This window comes from Microtus ochrogaster, chromosome 2 (genome assembly GCF_000317375.1).
Source record: "Microtus ochrogaster isolate Prairie Vole_2 chromosome 2, MicOch1.0, whole genome shotgun sequence".
Classification (NCBI taxonomy): domain Eukaryota; kingdom Metazoa; phylum Chordata; class Mammalia; order Rodentia; family Cricetidae; genus Microtus; species Microtus ochrogaster.
In genome coordinates, this window is record NC_022010.1 from 45082471 (window position 1) to 45095325 (window position 12855).

The following is a 12855-nucleotide window of genomic DNA, read 5'->3' on the forward strand; positions in this document are numbered from 1 at the left end:
TTCAACAGGACACCCATCCCTGCTCCAGTAGATCATAGATGGGGTGTTGGAGAGGGACAACACATTGTTCTGGTGAAAGTTTCACCCCAGCCCCTGGCATCCATATTTCCAAAGAGTCTGGAATGTTCTGGTGGAAGTTCCACCCCAAGTCCCCTCCCCATCTCTCTTCAAACCCTGCCACATCTTAGAAAGCCCACCAAATGACAACCCCTCCTCGAGTTGTTCAACACCACATTCCCACAGGGTATTTAAACTGCCCCCCTCTGGAAAACAAATGGTTTCCTAGTCTCTCTTATCCATTTCCCCCCTTCTTTCTCTGTCTCTCTCTTTCTCTCTCTGTGTGTGTATGTGTGTGTGTGTGTGTGTGTATGTAAAATCATCTGGTAGCATTTTAACCATTAAACCTGGGCTTTTTCTAATCCAGTTTGATTTAGTCTGATTTGGATTGCTGCATTGGCAGAGAGGCTTATTGAGGAGCAGAAACTTTGTACACATAACCCTGGTTCTGAAACTGGGTAGTTGCAGGGTTGGTCAGTGTTGCAAGGGAGGAGGCCACTTGTTGATTCCCGACGCTCGGCAGCTCAGACCCGAAATTAACTGCATAGAAACTGTATTATTTAAATCACTGCTTGGGCCATTAGCTCTAGCTTCTTATTGGCTAAATCTTACATATTAATTTAACCCACTTTTATTAATCTGTGTATGGCCACATGGCTTTGGCTTACCTGCTAAAGTTTTGGCATCTGTCTCCAGTGGAGCTACAAGCATCTCTCTGACTCTGCCTCCTTTCTCCCAGCATTCAGTTTAGTTTCCCCCACCTATCTAAGGACCTATGCCCTGCTAGAGGTCCAAAGCAGTCCTTTATTAACCAACGGTATTCACAGTATACAGAGGGAAATCCCACACCAGGTCAGCCAGCCACAGCTCCCCTGTCTTCACCAGGGTGTGCTCTCCAACACTGCCCTGGCTCGTTAACCCCCTGCAGTGATAAACAAGGGGCGAGGCTAGTTCTCTGGCTCTCACATCCTCTAATCAGGTTTCCCATACCTATACTTTCAGGGACAGTTCTATTGTGCTGCCCAGGTGAGTGAGGGGGAGGGGCCACTCTCCCTAGTGCTGCAGCTGATGCAGGGCAGGAACAGCTCTCCCACTCTAATGACCCCAGGGCCAGCTCTCCCACCTGCTTCAGGAATTGATGAGAAGGACACCTCTGCTCTGTGGTGGTGGTGGTGGTGATGAGACGAAGGTGAACCTACTCAAGGTCAGAGAGTTTGAGCTTTATTTTTGCTTTTTCAAAGTTGTTGACAATAGGTGTGGCTACAAAACAAGATATCCTGACTTAGGGTGTGGTTACCTGGTGTTTTGGACAGTAAGATGACCCATAGAAGTAGATCTGTTCCACCCTGACCAAAGGTCAGAGTATTCAAGCATACTCCGGTGCTCCTTCTTTTAAAATTGGTTTGACATAGGGAGTGGCTGCCTACAGGATACTTGGTTTAGGGTGTGCTTACTGCACATTCCTGCCCAAACATCAAATACTTTACTCAGGAAATAATAGTTTGATATCTTAAGTACTGAAGCAAGTAACTGTTCTGGTTGTCCTTTGTGTCATGTTAAAGCAGTCTTTTTCCTCCCCCCGCTTTGTATTGGGGTATAAAAGTGTGTGAAAAATGCGGGCAAATTCAGCATCGCTATTCACTGAGTTCCCCCCTCACCCACCCAGTACTATCCCATCTCTGTATTTTTTTCTTATCTCTCTTTCTCCTACCTAAAGTTTCTAAATCCTCAAGCACCTACCCTGCAACACAGGAACCCATTGGGGCAGAAGTCATCCCAAAAGGGTGGCTCATGACAGATGTGGTGCTTAAAACACCGCCCATATCATCACAAGACAGATGAGTTGTGGAGCAGCTCTCCCATGCTTACAATATGGGGGCTGGGCTCACCCACACCTCTGTCTACAGGATCAGCTCTACTATGCTGCCCAGGCGAGGTGCAGGGCCTGCCTGCTCTCCCAAGTGTTGCTGTTGGTGGGGGGATAGGAGCAGTTCTCCCATCTGACAAAGGCATTGTTGGGGGGGGGCATCTCTCTACCACCGTAGGGGATCTTTTACATTAGTGATTAATGTAAGGGGGACCAGCCCATTGTGGATGGGACCACTTCTGGGCTGGTCATCGTGGGTTCTATTAGAAAGCAAGTTGAGCAAGCCATGATTAGCAAGTCAGTAAGCAGCACTCCTCCATGACCTCTGCATCAGCTCCTGCCTCCAGGTTCCTGCCCTGCTTGAGTTCCTGCCTTGGCTTCCCCCAGTGTAAGCCAAATAAGCCTTTTCCTTCCCAAGGTGCTTTGATCATGGTGTTTCATCTTAGCAATAGAAACTCTAACTAATTAGACAACCATCTACTCTCTTGGTTATATTCTGTCTTTATTTCTACAAAATTACATACATGACATAATCTGAATTACAAGTACCAGGCTTTCCAATCATGACCTGTCTTTCCCACACATTCCCACTAACATCTGTGACAAGAAAATTTTCTTTTGTTTTGTTTTTCAAGGCACAGTTTCTCTGTGTAACAGCTCTGGCTGTCCCGGAACTCATTTTGTAGACCAATCTGTCAAAAATATTTATCTTATAAAAAGCAATTGGTAGATCTACTACTTTTTCTTGATTCAGTTTTTCTCTTTTTGCTTTTTTCTTGACTTATATTCCACGGTCCCTTTTTTGTTTCTTTGTTTTTGTTTTTCGAGACAGAGTTTCTCTGTGTAAGAGCACTGGTGGTCCTAAAACTAACTTTGCACCCCAGTCTGACCTTGAATTCAGATATCTGCCTGCCTCTGCATCCCAAGTGCTGGGATCAAAGGCTGTGTACCACCACCGCCCAGCCCATGGTCCCTTTTTATATCACTCTAAACATAACCCTTCATTCTTGGCATAAACTTTTTTTTTTTGTTCCTATTCGCCTAGCAAAACACCGCATGGACACACATAAGCACATGTGTGTACACATACCCTTCTGCTCTTGCTTGAGCATGTCCAACAGGGTGAAGGAAAACAAACAACTACTCTGACTCATCTCACTTCAGATTAATAACCAATCATTTAAAGTGGAGCTTCATGTTGAAACAATCCATCAACTTCTAATCAATGTCTTCTGTGGTTCCTTAGAAAGTGTTTCGTAAGTGTGATGGCTCGAGTAAAAATGACCCCAGAGGTCAATAGGGAGTGGTATGAGTAGGAGGTATGGTCTTGTTAAAGTAGGATTATATTACAAGGGGTGGTCTTTGAGGTCTCAGAAGCTCAAACCTAACAGCTCACTGTCTTCTTTCCTCCTGCCTGCCAATCCAGATGTAGAAGTCTCAGCTCCTTCACCAGCACCATGTCTGCCTCTGCCTGCATGCCACCATGCTTCCCATGATGATAATGGACTAAACCTCTGAAACTGCAAGCCAGCCCCAGTTAAAAATTTTCCTTGATAAGTGCCATGGCCATAGTGTCTCTTCACATCAATAGAAATCCTAACTAAGACAATAAGCTATTATCTCTCCAGTAACTGTTCCCTTAACCTCATTGATCAGGTGATAATTTTCTTTCTGATTTTCTGCTACATAAGAACAAATAATCCCCACGAGCTACCACCACCTATCCCCTGCATCTACTTGATATATACATCCTTCCTATTACTACCAGTAAAGATTAGTAGTCAGTGCTCCTAAGACCAACTAGTCTACCTGTGTTGTGAAGAATACATCCCATTGCGTTTCTATGACAGCATAGTTACATCAATTTCCATCCAGCATCTACTTCCCCCTTCCTCATGTACCCATAACACCACAGTACTACTGAAATATGCTGTAAATTCTTTACTTAACAAAACAAATTCTTAGTGCTACATTCCCTCTGGCTGATGTTCAAAATCTCTTTTGCTCTTTATATTATAACTTCTTGAAAGACATGTCCCACACTCACTGTCTCCAATTCTTCCTTCCCATTTTATTCCTACCTCACCCTACTACTCCAGTGAGGCCATTCTTTCAAATGACACAGAAGGTCTTCATGTTGATAAATCCAAGGTTTTCTTCTGTCCTCACTTGTGGGTTCATTCTTCTTCCCTTAACCTCATAATGATGAAATATCTCAGGTTCAATCCAACTGAACTTCAATCCCCACCTTTCTCCACAGGTATCTAACCTAACTCCAAGACTTTAAATTCCATTACAATTAACAGTTCCTACATGTATCATGAAGGCTCTTTACTGAATTCTATTTATATATTCAACTGATAGTGAAATCTATCTTCACGAATATCTAACGGGCATTTCTAACCCCCAGTCTTCATGCCGTTTACCTTAAACTACTCCTTTCATAATCTCTCTCTGTCTCTCTGTCTCTCTCTCTCTCTCTCTGTATGTGTGTGTGTAAAAGTCTCACTACAAGAGCCCCGGATGACCTGGAATTCACTGTGTAGATCAGGCTAGCCCCAAATTCACAGAAATCAGCCTGCCTCAGCCTGCCAAGTGTAGGAAATAAAGGTGTGTGCCACTCACTACCCCTTGCCTCTCTTCCATAATCATGAATATCCCAGTAGATCAGAATTCTATTCTCCCTGTTACTAGAATGTTAAGAAATGCATTAGCTTTTTCTTTTCCTTCCCATCAAGAATACTGGTGAGTCTACTTTCAACATACATGCCCAGTCTAATCTCTTCTCAAATCCTCCACTGCCACCATCACGGCTGGAAGGCAGCATTGGCTCGGGCTCCCACCTGACCTTTCCTACTAGCCTAAGAGGTCTTCCTGCTTCTGCGTCATCTTTAATCTTCTGTTCAAAGCCTCATGGCCAAGTTCACACCTAAGAGCCAATGTCTTTCCAGTGGCTGAGGAGGCCCAGCCTGGGCCAGACTCTCTTACTCTCTGATCTCATCTCTGCCTACAGTCTCCCTCCTGGGCTCCTCTAGCCCCAAAGGCTTTACAGCTCCTCCTGAGATGTGATAAGTCAGCATCTTTGCCATTTTCTGTCTTCGGACATCTTGTCCAGCACTGACAGGCCAGGCTTCTCTCGTCCTTTAGGCATCTATACAAAAACACCTCCACATGAGGCCAGTGCGACAGTTGACACAAACTAGAAGACCTTGGATGACACCATATTGCATGTCCTTCCTCCTTTACTGCTTTTTTTTTCTCCAAAGCTTTGCCTTTTTACTTCTTGGTCCTCTCACTAGGTAAGACTCTGGGAGCCCCTAGTCCCAGCTCACTTAGCATATTGCTATTTCCACAATCACCCTTTTGGCTTGCTATCCAGGGGGTAGCAGCTTGGCACCCCTATTATCTCACTAACAATTCTATTTTCTTGCTGGTGAGGGGAAAGGGGTGGAAAAGGTACAACGCTCGTTTCAGGAAGATAAGGGGGCTTCTGTGCCAAGCAGACAGAACTGCAAACCAGTGAGCAAGCCACTGAAAGGCAGAACTTGCTGTGTGTGGGTGCAGTTGGGACACCAACATTATGAAAGTATAGTAACTGCTCCTACTGAAAAAGAGAACTGGTGTAAAAGAGAGAATTTGGGGGGATGGTTATCTGTGTGTATAGTGTATGCTGGGGGTTCACACTCTAGGACTCACTCTCCAGACCAAGGGAGAGATCTTAAATTCATTTTTGTATTGCTCCAACCAATGGAAAATATCAAATTAAATTTACTATATACAGTTATTGGAACTATGAAATAATCCCCAAAGTACCTTATTTTCTGAAGGGAATAGTAATTTCTAATGTGGACAGCCGTGGATGACAGACATACTCATGGTATGTAGAGTAAAAACTAACATTCTGTAACACAAAAACAAGATTAACTGAACTCAGAGAATAACATTAAAATACTATTGGAAACAAAAAGTTTAAAGAAACTACAAAACAGTATTTTGGTTAAGCAAAAAATTATTACTTTGGACTGCCTGGACTGAGTTCCTACACTAAAAATCAACACTCCAGACCAAAATAAAACAGAGTTGACATAGTTAAAACACCTTGACCAAAAACAACTTGGAGAGGAAAGGGTTTATTTCAGTTTATAACTCTCAAGTCAAATGGCATCACTCTGTCACTGAGGGAAGGGTGGGAACTCAATAGGACAGGAACTTGGAGAGAGAAACTGAAGCAGAGGCCATTGGAAGAATACTATTCTGGATTGCTTCTCATGACTTTCTTATAGCACTCAGGACCACTAGCTCAAGGCAGCACTGTCCACAGTGAACTGGGACCTCCCACATCAACCATCAAAGAAGAAAATGCTTCACAGGGGCTGGAGAGATGGCTCAGCAGTTAAGAACATACATTGTTCTTGCAGAGGACCCAAGTTTGATTCCTAGCACCCACATCAGACAGCTCACAAGTGCCTATAACTCCTCAGGTATGTGCACATACACACACACACACACACACACACACACGATAGACAGACAGACAGACAGACAGATAGAGAATGTACTACAGGCTTGCGTGCAGACCAATCCTCTGGAGACATTTTCTCTGGAAGGATTCGCTTTTCAGATGACCCCGGGCTGTATTAAATTGGCATAAAAACTAGCCAGCCTAAGAGTCATTCATGCTAAAACTAAATTAAAACTTAAATAGGAAGTGGATAAATCCCCAAACAGAACAGTTTTTTTCTGAATAGGAGATTTCTAGGAAGTTAGTATCTTAAGGATTTCTCCTCTGCTTTAACATAAACGTGGCCCGGAGCAATCTGGTGTCAACAACCACATTTCCTCCCTTCTGTGTTCTTGTTTGTACTCATGAAACCCAGTGGGTGTGCACATCCTACTGTGTAGAATGGAGGAGGTCTCACTCAGTGACCACAAGTAAAAAATTAGTGTTTTCTTTAGTTGTGTGTGCGTGTGTGTGGTATTTGGTGTTTGCAGGTGCACGCGGCGGCGGCAGACAAGTGCATTGGGTACCTTCCTCTATCACTTTCCACTTTGCTGTGTGTGTGTGTGTGTGTGTCATGTGCACACCGGTGTTTGCAGGTGCAGCGGTGGCAGACAATGAATTGGGTACCTTCCTCTATCACTTTCCACCTTATTGCTGAAGACAGTCTTTCGCTGAGTCTGAAGCTCGCTGGAGCTTGGAGACCTCCTGTCTTGGCGGCCATGCTCAGATTTTTACATGGGTGCTTGGGGATTTGATCTTAGGTCTACTTACATTCACAGCAAGTACTCCTACCCACTGAACCATCTCCTCAATTCCTTATTTGTTGCTTTCTGATGACTCTTCGCATGGCCAACTTTTAAAGGAATGACTAAAGAATTTCCAGACTGGAAGAAACTAAACTGAATGTTAATATGAAAAATGAAAAACAATAGTGAAAACGTTGATGAGTCCAAATAAAAGCTATAATTCAGCTTAAAGACAAATGGAAAGCTCCCAAACAAAGGCCAACCCATCTCAGTGAGTGTATTGTGAGAATCGTTCTGGAATAAGCACCCCAACACCAATGAGGATGGAAGAAAGATGTCACCAGTGGACAGAAGCCAGGCAGTTCCTGAAACCCAGATCCAGTTTGTATTCTCATTTTGTACTAAAACAAAACAAAACCAAACAAACAAACAAAAAAAAAACAAACAAAGGTGGAGTGGGCAAGCAAGTTAGACTATTGTTTGTTTGATTGCTTTTCAAAGCAAGGTTTCTCTGTATGGCTCTGGCTGTCTTGGAACTCACACTGTATAGACCAGGCTGGCCTTGAATTCAGAGATCCACCTGCCCCTGCCTCCCAAGTGATGGAATTAAAGGCACACCACCCAGCACTCGACAGATTATTAGGTAAGTAATCAGGAAGTCAGCAGGTTGTTAAGGAACAACCCATTGTTTCAGCTACTTCTAAGCAAGTGAAGTCCCGTTGGGCAAATAGACAATATCATCAGTGCTTTAAGTAAGTCACTGAATAAATCAGTAATTAATAATTGGTCATTTCTACCTTATTCTACTTCAAGTGCTTTTTGGAGTTCTCTGCCCACATGCCCGCTCTTCCTAGAAGTCCTAAGCCAGGTAAGTCCTTCCGCCCCACCATGACACACCTCTTATTGCTTGCAGATTCTTCCCCTCCCAGTGCCATTGTGGCTCTTCCTTTTAGAACTACACACATTTACCCAGCACTTGGGAGGCAGAGGCAGGCGGATCTCTGTGAGTTCGAGACCAGCCTGGTCTACAAGAGCTAGTTCCAGGACAGGCTCCAAAACCACAGAGAAACCCTGTCTCGAAAAAACCAAAAAAAAAAAAACTACACACATTCAGTCTCCCACCCATTGACTTGGTCTTCACATAGTCTTTATTCTGTCTCAGTGGCTTTGGAGCTTCATCCTAAATTTCATGATTTTTACACCCATTATCATTCTTGTCACACGATTCTTAGTCATTCCAGTTTGCCAAATGATCTTCTTAAAAAAAAAAAGACAACTCAATGCACAGGACTAAATGCTAGTGTGGAACACACCGAAGTACTTTTCCTTTGGACCCTTCTGTGCTTCGACCTGCCCACCCCCCGCCCGCCGCCTTTGAGCAGCTGTAACACATATTGATCATGAACATATTCAGGCATCGATTTTGCTGTCTCCTCCATGTGGACTCGTGAGGGAGTCATCAGAATGGGAGCAAGCACAGCGGGATGTTGTTCTTCCACTGACAACAGTTTGAGTGCTCTGTCGCACCAGACAAGCACAGCCCCACACCAACCTATGCTCCACTTTTACTTCGCCCAGAACGTTTGTGTCCACTCAGATTCCTCTGTTAAAACCCTACTCCCAATAATGTGATTGGACTAAGCGGTGGGGCTTTGAGGACCTAACAGGTTGTGAGGGCAGGGTCTGTACGAATAGGATTAATTCCCTTATCAAAGAGACCCCAGAGAGACCACCGGCCATTTCCCCTGAGAGATTAGAAAGAAAAGAGCATTGTATGGATGATCCTCACCTGACAAGCAATCTGCCTAGCTCTTAGTCTTGGACTTCCCAGTTTCCATAAGGTTATAAATAGGTTTTTGTTGTTGTTGTTGTTTTCTAAGTTTATGGCCATTTGTTAACAGAACTGTATGTTAAGACAATGGTATTTGAAAACTAACCCAAGAACTTTTTGCATCACAATTCATAGAAGGTTGAACAGAAATCTACAAAAAGCAGTTTCTGACCATTATCCGACTACATACCTAAGAAGTCTCAATCTTGCACAACAGCCTCCTGGGGGTTTACTTATACTTAGGAGGGATAATTCAACATCTTGATTCTTCCCTCACTGCCCTTCTCCCCACCTCACAGAATCACACTACTGGCAAAGTGAGGCGCCTGGAGTCCCGAACTGAAAGGGAGCCTTCCTGCATCCGCGATCTTTATCTGAGAGTAATAAATTGCAACCGAACAGTCACCTGGACGAACGCACTCATTTTAACCTGGGGAGCTACCTTCCAGAAATCCAAGCGTCAGACCTGAGTTTCCCAACAATGCTTCCGGAGCTGGAGTCACCACGCCAGCTCACTGCTTCCTTACACCTAGGCATCACCAGTCTCTTTTCTGATCGGTCACTCTCAGCACCCCGAACCCCTTTGAAATCAAAGCATGAGTCACTTCTGTCAGGTGTCAAAAACATTCACAGCAAGTGCACTGAGTCGCTCTGAGGGCCACATAATGCAAAGACTTCAACATCTGGTGATTGTCTAAATCTCTAGTGTTGTATAAAGGGCGTAACAAAAACCATCAATACTTGGAAAGCAACCTCCTTATTTGTCGCTTTGGGGACAGAGGGTTCCCGAGTTAGGGATGCGATGCCAGCGACACTGGGTCACCTCACACAACCCCTAGACCAAGTCGGGAGGCACAGGCAGGCCGGGATCTTGGCAGGCGCCGGTTCCCGGAGAGGGGACACGCCCGCAGGCGTCCCGGACCCCTTACCTCTCTTGTCCAGCAGCCACATGAAAGCGAAGCAGGGCAGGAAGCCAATGGGCCCCCACAGTACCAGCAGCGCGATGTCCCAGCTGGAGAAGCCATAGGCCTGGCGCGCCGAGTTCTGGATGGGGCCCCAGGTGTTCCAGACCAGGCCCTGTGCGAACGCCAGCAGCGAGAAGAGCAGCAGCACCAGCCAGCGGCGCCCGTACACTCGCCCGGGGCCCGGGCCAGCCGCTGGCAGGACCGCCGCCGCCTCCCGGCCCCTGCGCGCAGCCCCTGGAGCAGGCCCGAGCCCTGGCCCCAGCAGCGGCTGCCTCTCCTCCTCCTCGCTGCTCCAGCCCGAGCCCATGGCGACACCGCCCGCCGACCCTGCCCGACGCGTCCCGGTGGCCGCAGACTAGCCAGCCGGGCGCTGACTGCGCGGGTGGAGCCGGAGCCGGAGCCTCTCTGGTCCTCGGCCTCCCGGCCGCGTCTGCTGCGCCTGCGCCGCCCGAGCCCGAGGGGAGGAGGCGAGGCAGGGTCCACCCTGCTCGCTGGGAGCGCAGGAACGACCTGGGGGAGAAGAGGGGATCGCCTGATGCGACCCTAAGAAAGGAAAGAGTGGAGGGGAGCGGCCGACAGGGAGGCTGGAGCGGGGGAGGCTGAGCCAGTCACTCGCGGGTTGCTGGAGGAAGTGCCCAAGTTTACATCACGTGCCTAATAAACAACTCGCTGACCTCGGGTCACTTATCCCAATGTTTGCTTCTATATTAGGCTTAATTTTGTTTTTATTGGTGTTCTTTCTGCAGAAATGATAGAGGGCAGGCTATTGAGGTATAGGAAGGTCTTGGTATTGTGTCATGCAGACCTTTGGATTTTGTCTCGTGTGTCTTTTAAGTATCCAATGAGATTATAAACTAGCCAATTTTCATTCTTACCTGAGTCTTTCTACCCATTTTGTTTGTCACGCAAAAGGGTAAACAATAAGGATTACGTTAAGGTTGGCAGACAGTGATCTAGATCTACCTCGCGATGTGGTGTTAACCATACTAAATAAACAGCAGAAGATGGAGGGAAGGGTTTTTGTGCATCCTTTGATCAAATACACATTTGTTGGTTCTGCTACACAAATCCACAACACTGACAGCCGTCCGTGTCCTTGAAAACTACAGCCAAACGACTTGGCAAATCTGGTTCGGGAAATGAGTCACAGGGAACGCCTTCAAGAGACACTGCCTGAGGTTCATCTTTCCAGGCAGTCATGAAAACCAGCTGGGGTGGCCAACGGAGAGGAGCAGGCAAACCTGCTCCGTGTACCTCTCAATCGCGAGTCCCAGTGAGTGAAGGAAAACCAGGGCGGAAAAGTAGGATCCGCCCAGAGAGAGAGAGAGGATCGAAGCGGAAACAAAACCAAGGGCTGGAGAAGGAGGCACCACGGCCCAGGCCACGTGCTCGGCTGCTTTCAGTCTCTTCAGAGCAAAACAAACGGGCGTGGACACGCCCAGTGTGGTCACGTGACCCCTGGAGTGCCGGTTCCGGCGGAGGCGGAGAAATCCTTCCTGTGTGGAGCAGATCCTGGCAGCAGGCACATCTGACCCGGTGCTAGCTCCATCCTTGGCGCGGTATCCATGGCAACAGACTGCGAGGGGTGCGCGCCTGGTACCCAGGCAGCTATAACTGTGGCGGAGGAAGGTAGGTGCGGGTCAGGGACTCCCGAATGCCTAGGCGACAAGTCTATCCCAAGTCTCCCCCGCTGTGCGTTAGGCCGAGAAGAAAGTGACTTGTTTAGTGAATGTGACTTCTTACATCTGCCATTCGGTCGTCTATGGGCTTGGTGTTTCTTTGGGGAGGGAAACGGGGACAAGGATCGCTGTGGACGTCACAGGACAACTTGTGGGAGTAAGAAGCTGATCTGAGTACTCCAGGCTAGGTTGGCCTTTGGGGGCGCTTTGAGGTGATTCTCCTGTCTCTGTCTCTCCTCATCTCCAGGATAAAATGTTGGGATTACAGATGTGTGTGCAACCATAACTTCTTATGTAGGGTTCTGTGGAGTTCGCCGGACTTGTGCACTGGTGTTGTTACTTGCCAATCCGTTTCTCTAGCCCCAAATCAGTCTTTTGTTTGTTTGTTTACTTTAACCACTAGTTTATATTCCTCATATGTGTCCTGTATTTTATGTCTCTCCTAGAATTCTGGGCACCATCAGCGAAAGTGACACTTCCTTATTGAAAATTCTTTGTTGTACTTGGAACCTAGAATAAAATCTAAGCTCCAAACCACGCCTACAAAAAATAATAAAATAAAATCTTTGTTTTGCGGTCTGTTGATGTCTCTAAGCATCATCTCTTCTGTTTATTCATTCTTTAATTAAATTAAAATTTTTAATTAGCCATAAAATGTAATGGGCTTTCTTATGGCATTTTTTGTACATACTTGACTTTAGTTGATTCCTCCTTCCATCATACTTATTTCACCCATCTCCCAGGTTCTTCTCCATTGTAGTTTGCAGCCATGCATCCCCTGTATCCCCCTGTCTTCTCACATCGTACCTGTTCTACTGGCCTCCACACTTCTCTCCCCTGATGCCCTCCCTTGTGTACCTCTTCTAGTTCTCTGGCTTCTGTTCACACTCCTCTTATTATTAGAAGTCAAGATCTGCATCTAATATCAAGTTTCATCCATTTTCATAATTGTTTTTCTTTGTGTCTGACTAGAATCATACACACACACACACACACACACACACACACACACACACACACACACACAGAGTCATCAGTTCATGGGCATCTAGCCTGATTCCAATTATTTGCTGTTGTGAATAGAACAGCATTGAACGTAGATGTGCAACCAACCCTGTAGTAGGATAGAGTTCTTTGTGTCCAGGAGTGGTCCAGAAGGATCATCCGGTAGTTCTGTGTTGGAATTTTGAGAAACCTCCACGTAGATTT

At 46.2% G+C, this 12855-nt stretch overlaps 2 protein-coding genes across 2 annotated transcripts in view; one reads left to right on the forward strand and one right to left on the reverse strand.

Annotated features, from left to right (window-relative positions):
* The window catches only part of Dirc2 (disrupted in renal carcinoma 2), a 73600-nt gene extending 63021 nt beyond the window's left edge, over nucleotides 1–10579 (reverse strand). The window contains exon 1 of the mRNA XM_005344893.3: nucleotides 9932–10579. Within this exon, the coding sequence (XP_005344950.1) occupies nucleotides 9932–10274 (343 nt within the window). The 5' untranslated portion in view covers nucleotides 10275–10579. The remainder of the gene's footprint in view (nucleotides 1–9931) is intronic.
* An 878-nt stretch (nucleotides 10580–11457) lies between these two features.
* Nucleotides 11458–12855, forward strand: part of Hspbap1 (HSPB1 associated protein 1) — a 55808-nt gene continuing 54410 nt past the window's right edge. The window contains exon 1 of the mRNA XM_005344894.3: nucleotides 11458–11596. Coding sequence (XP_005344951.1) covers nucleotides 11533–11596 — 64 coding nt within the window. The 5' untranslated portion in view covers nucleotides 11458–11532. The remainder of the gene's footprint in view (nucleotides 11597–12855) is intronic.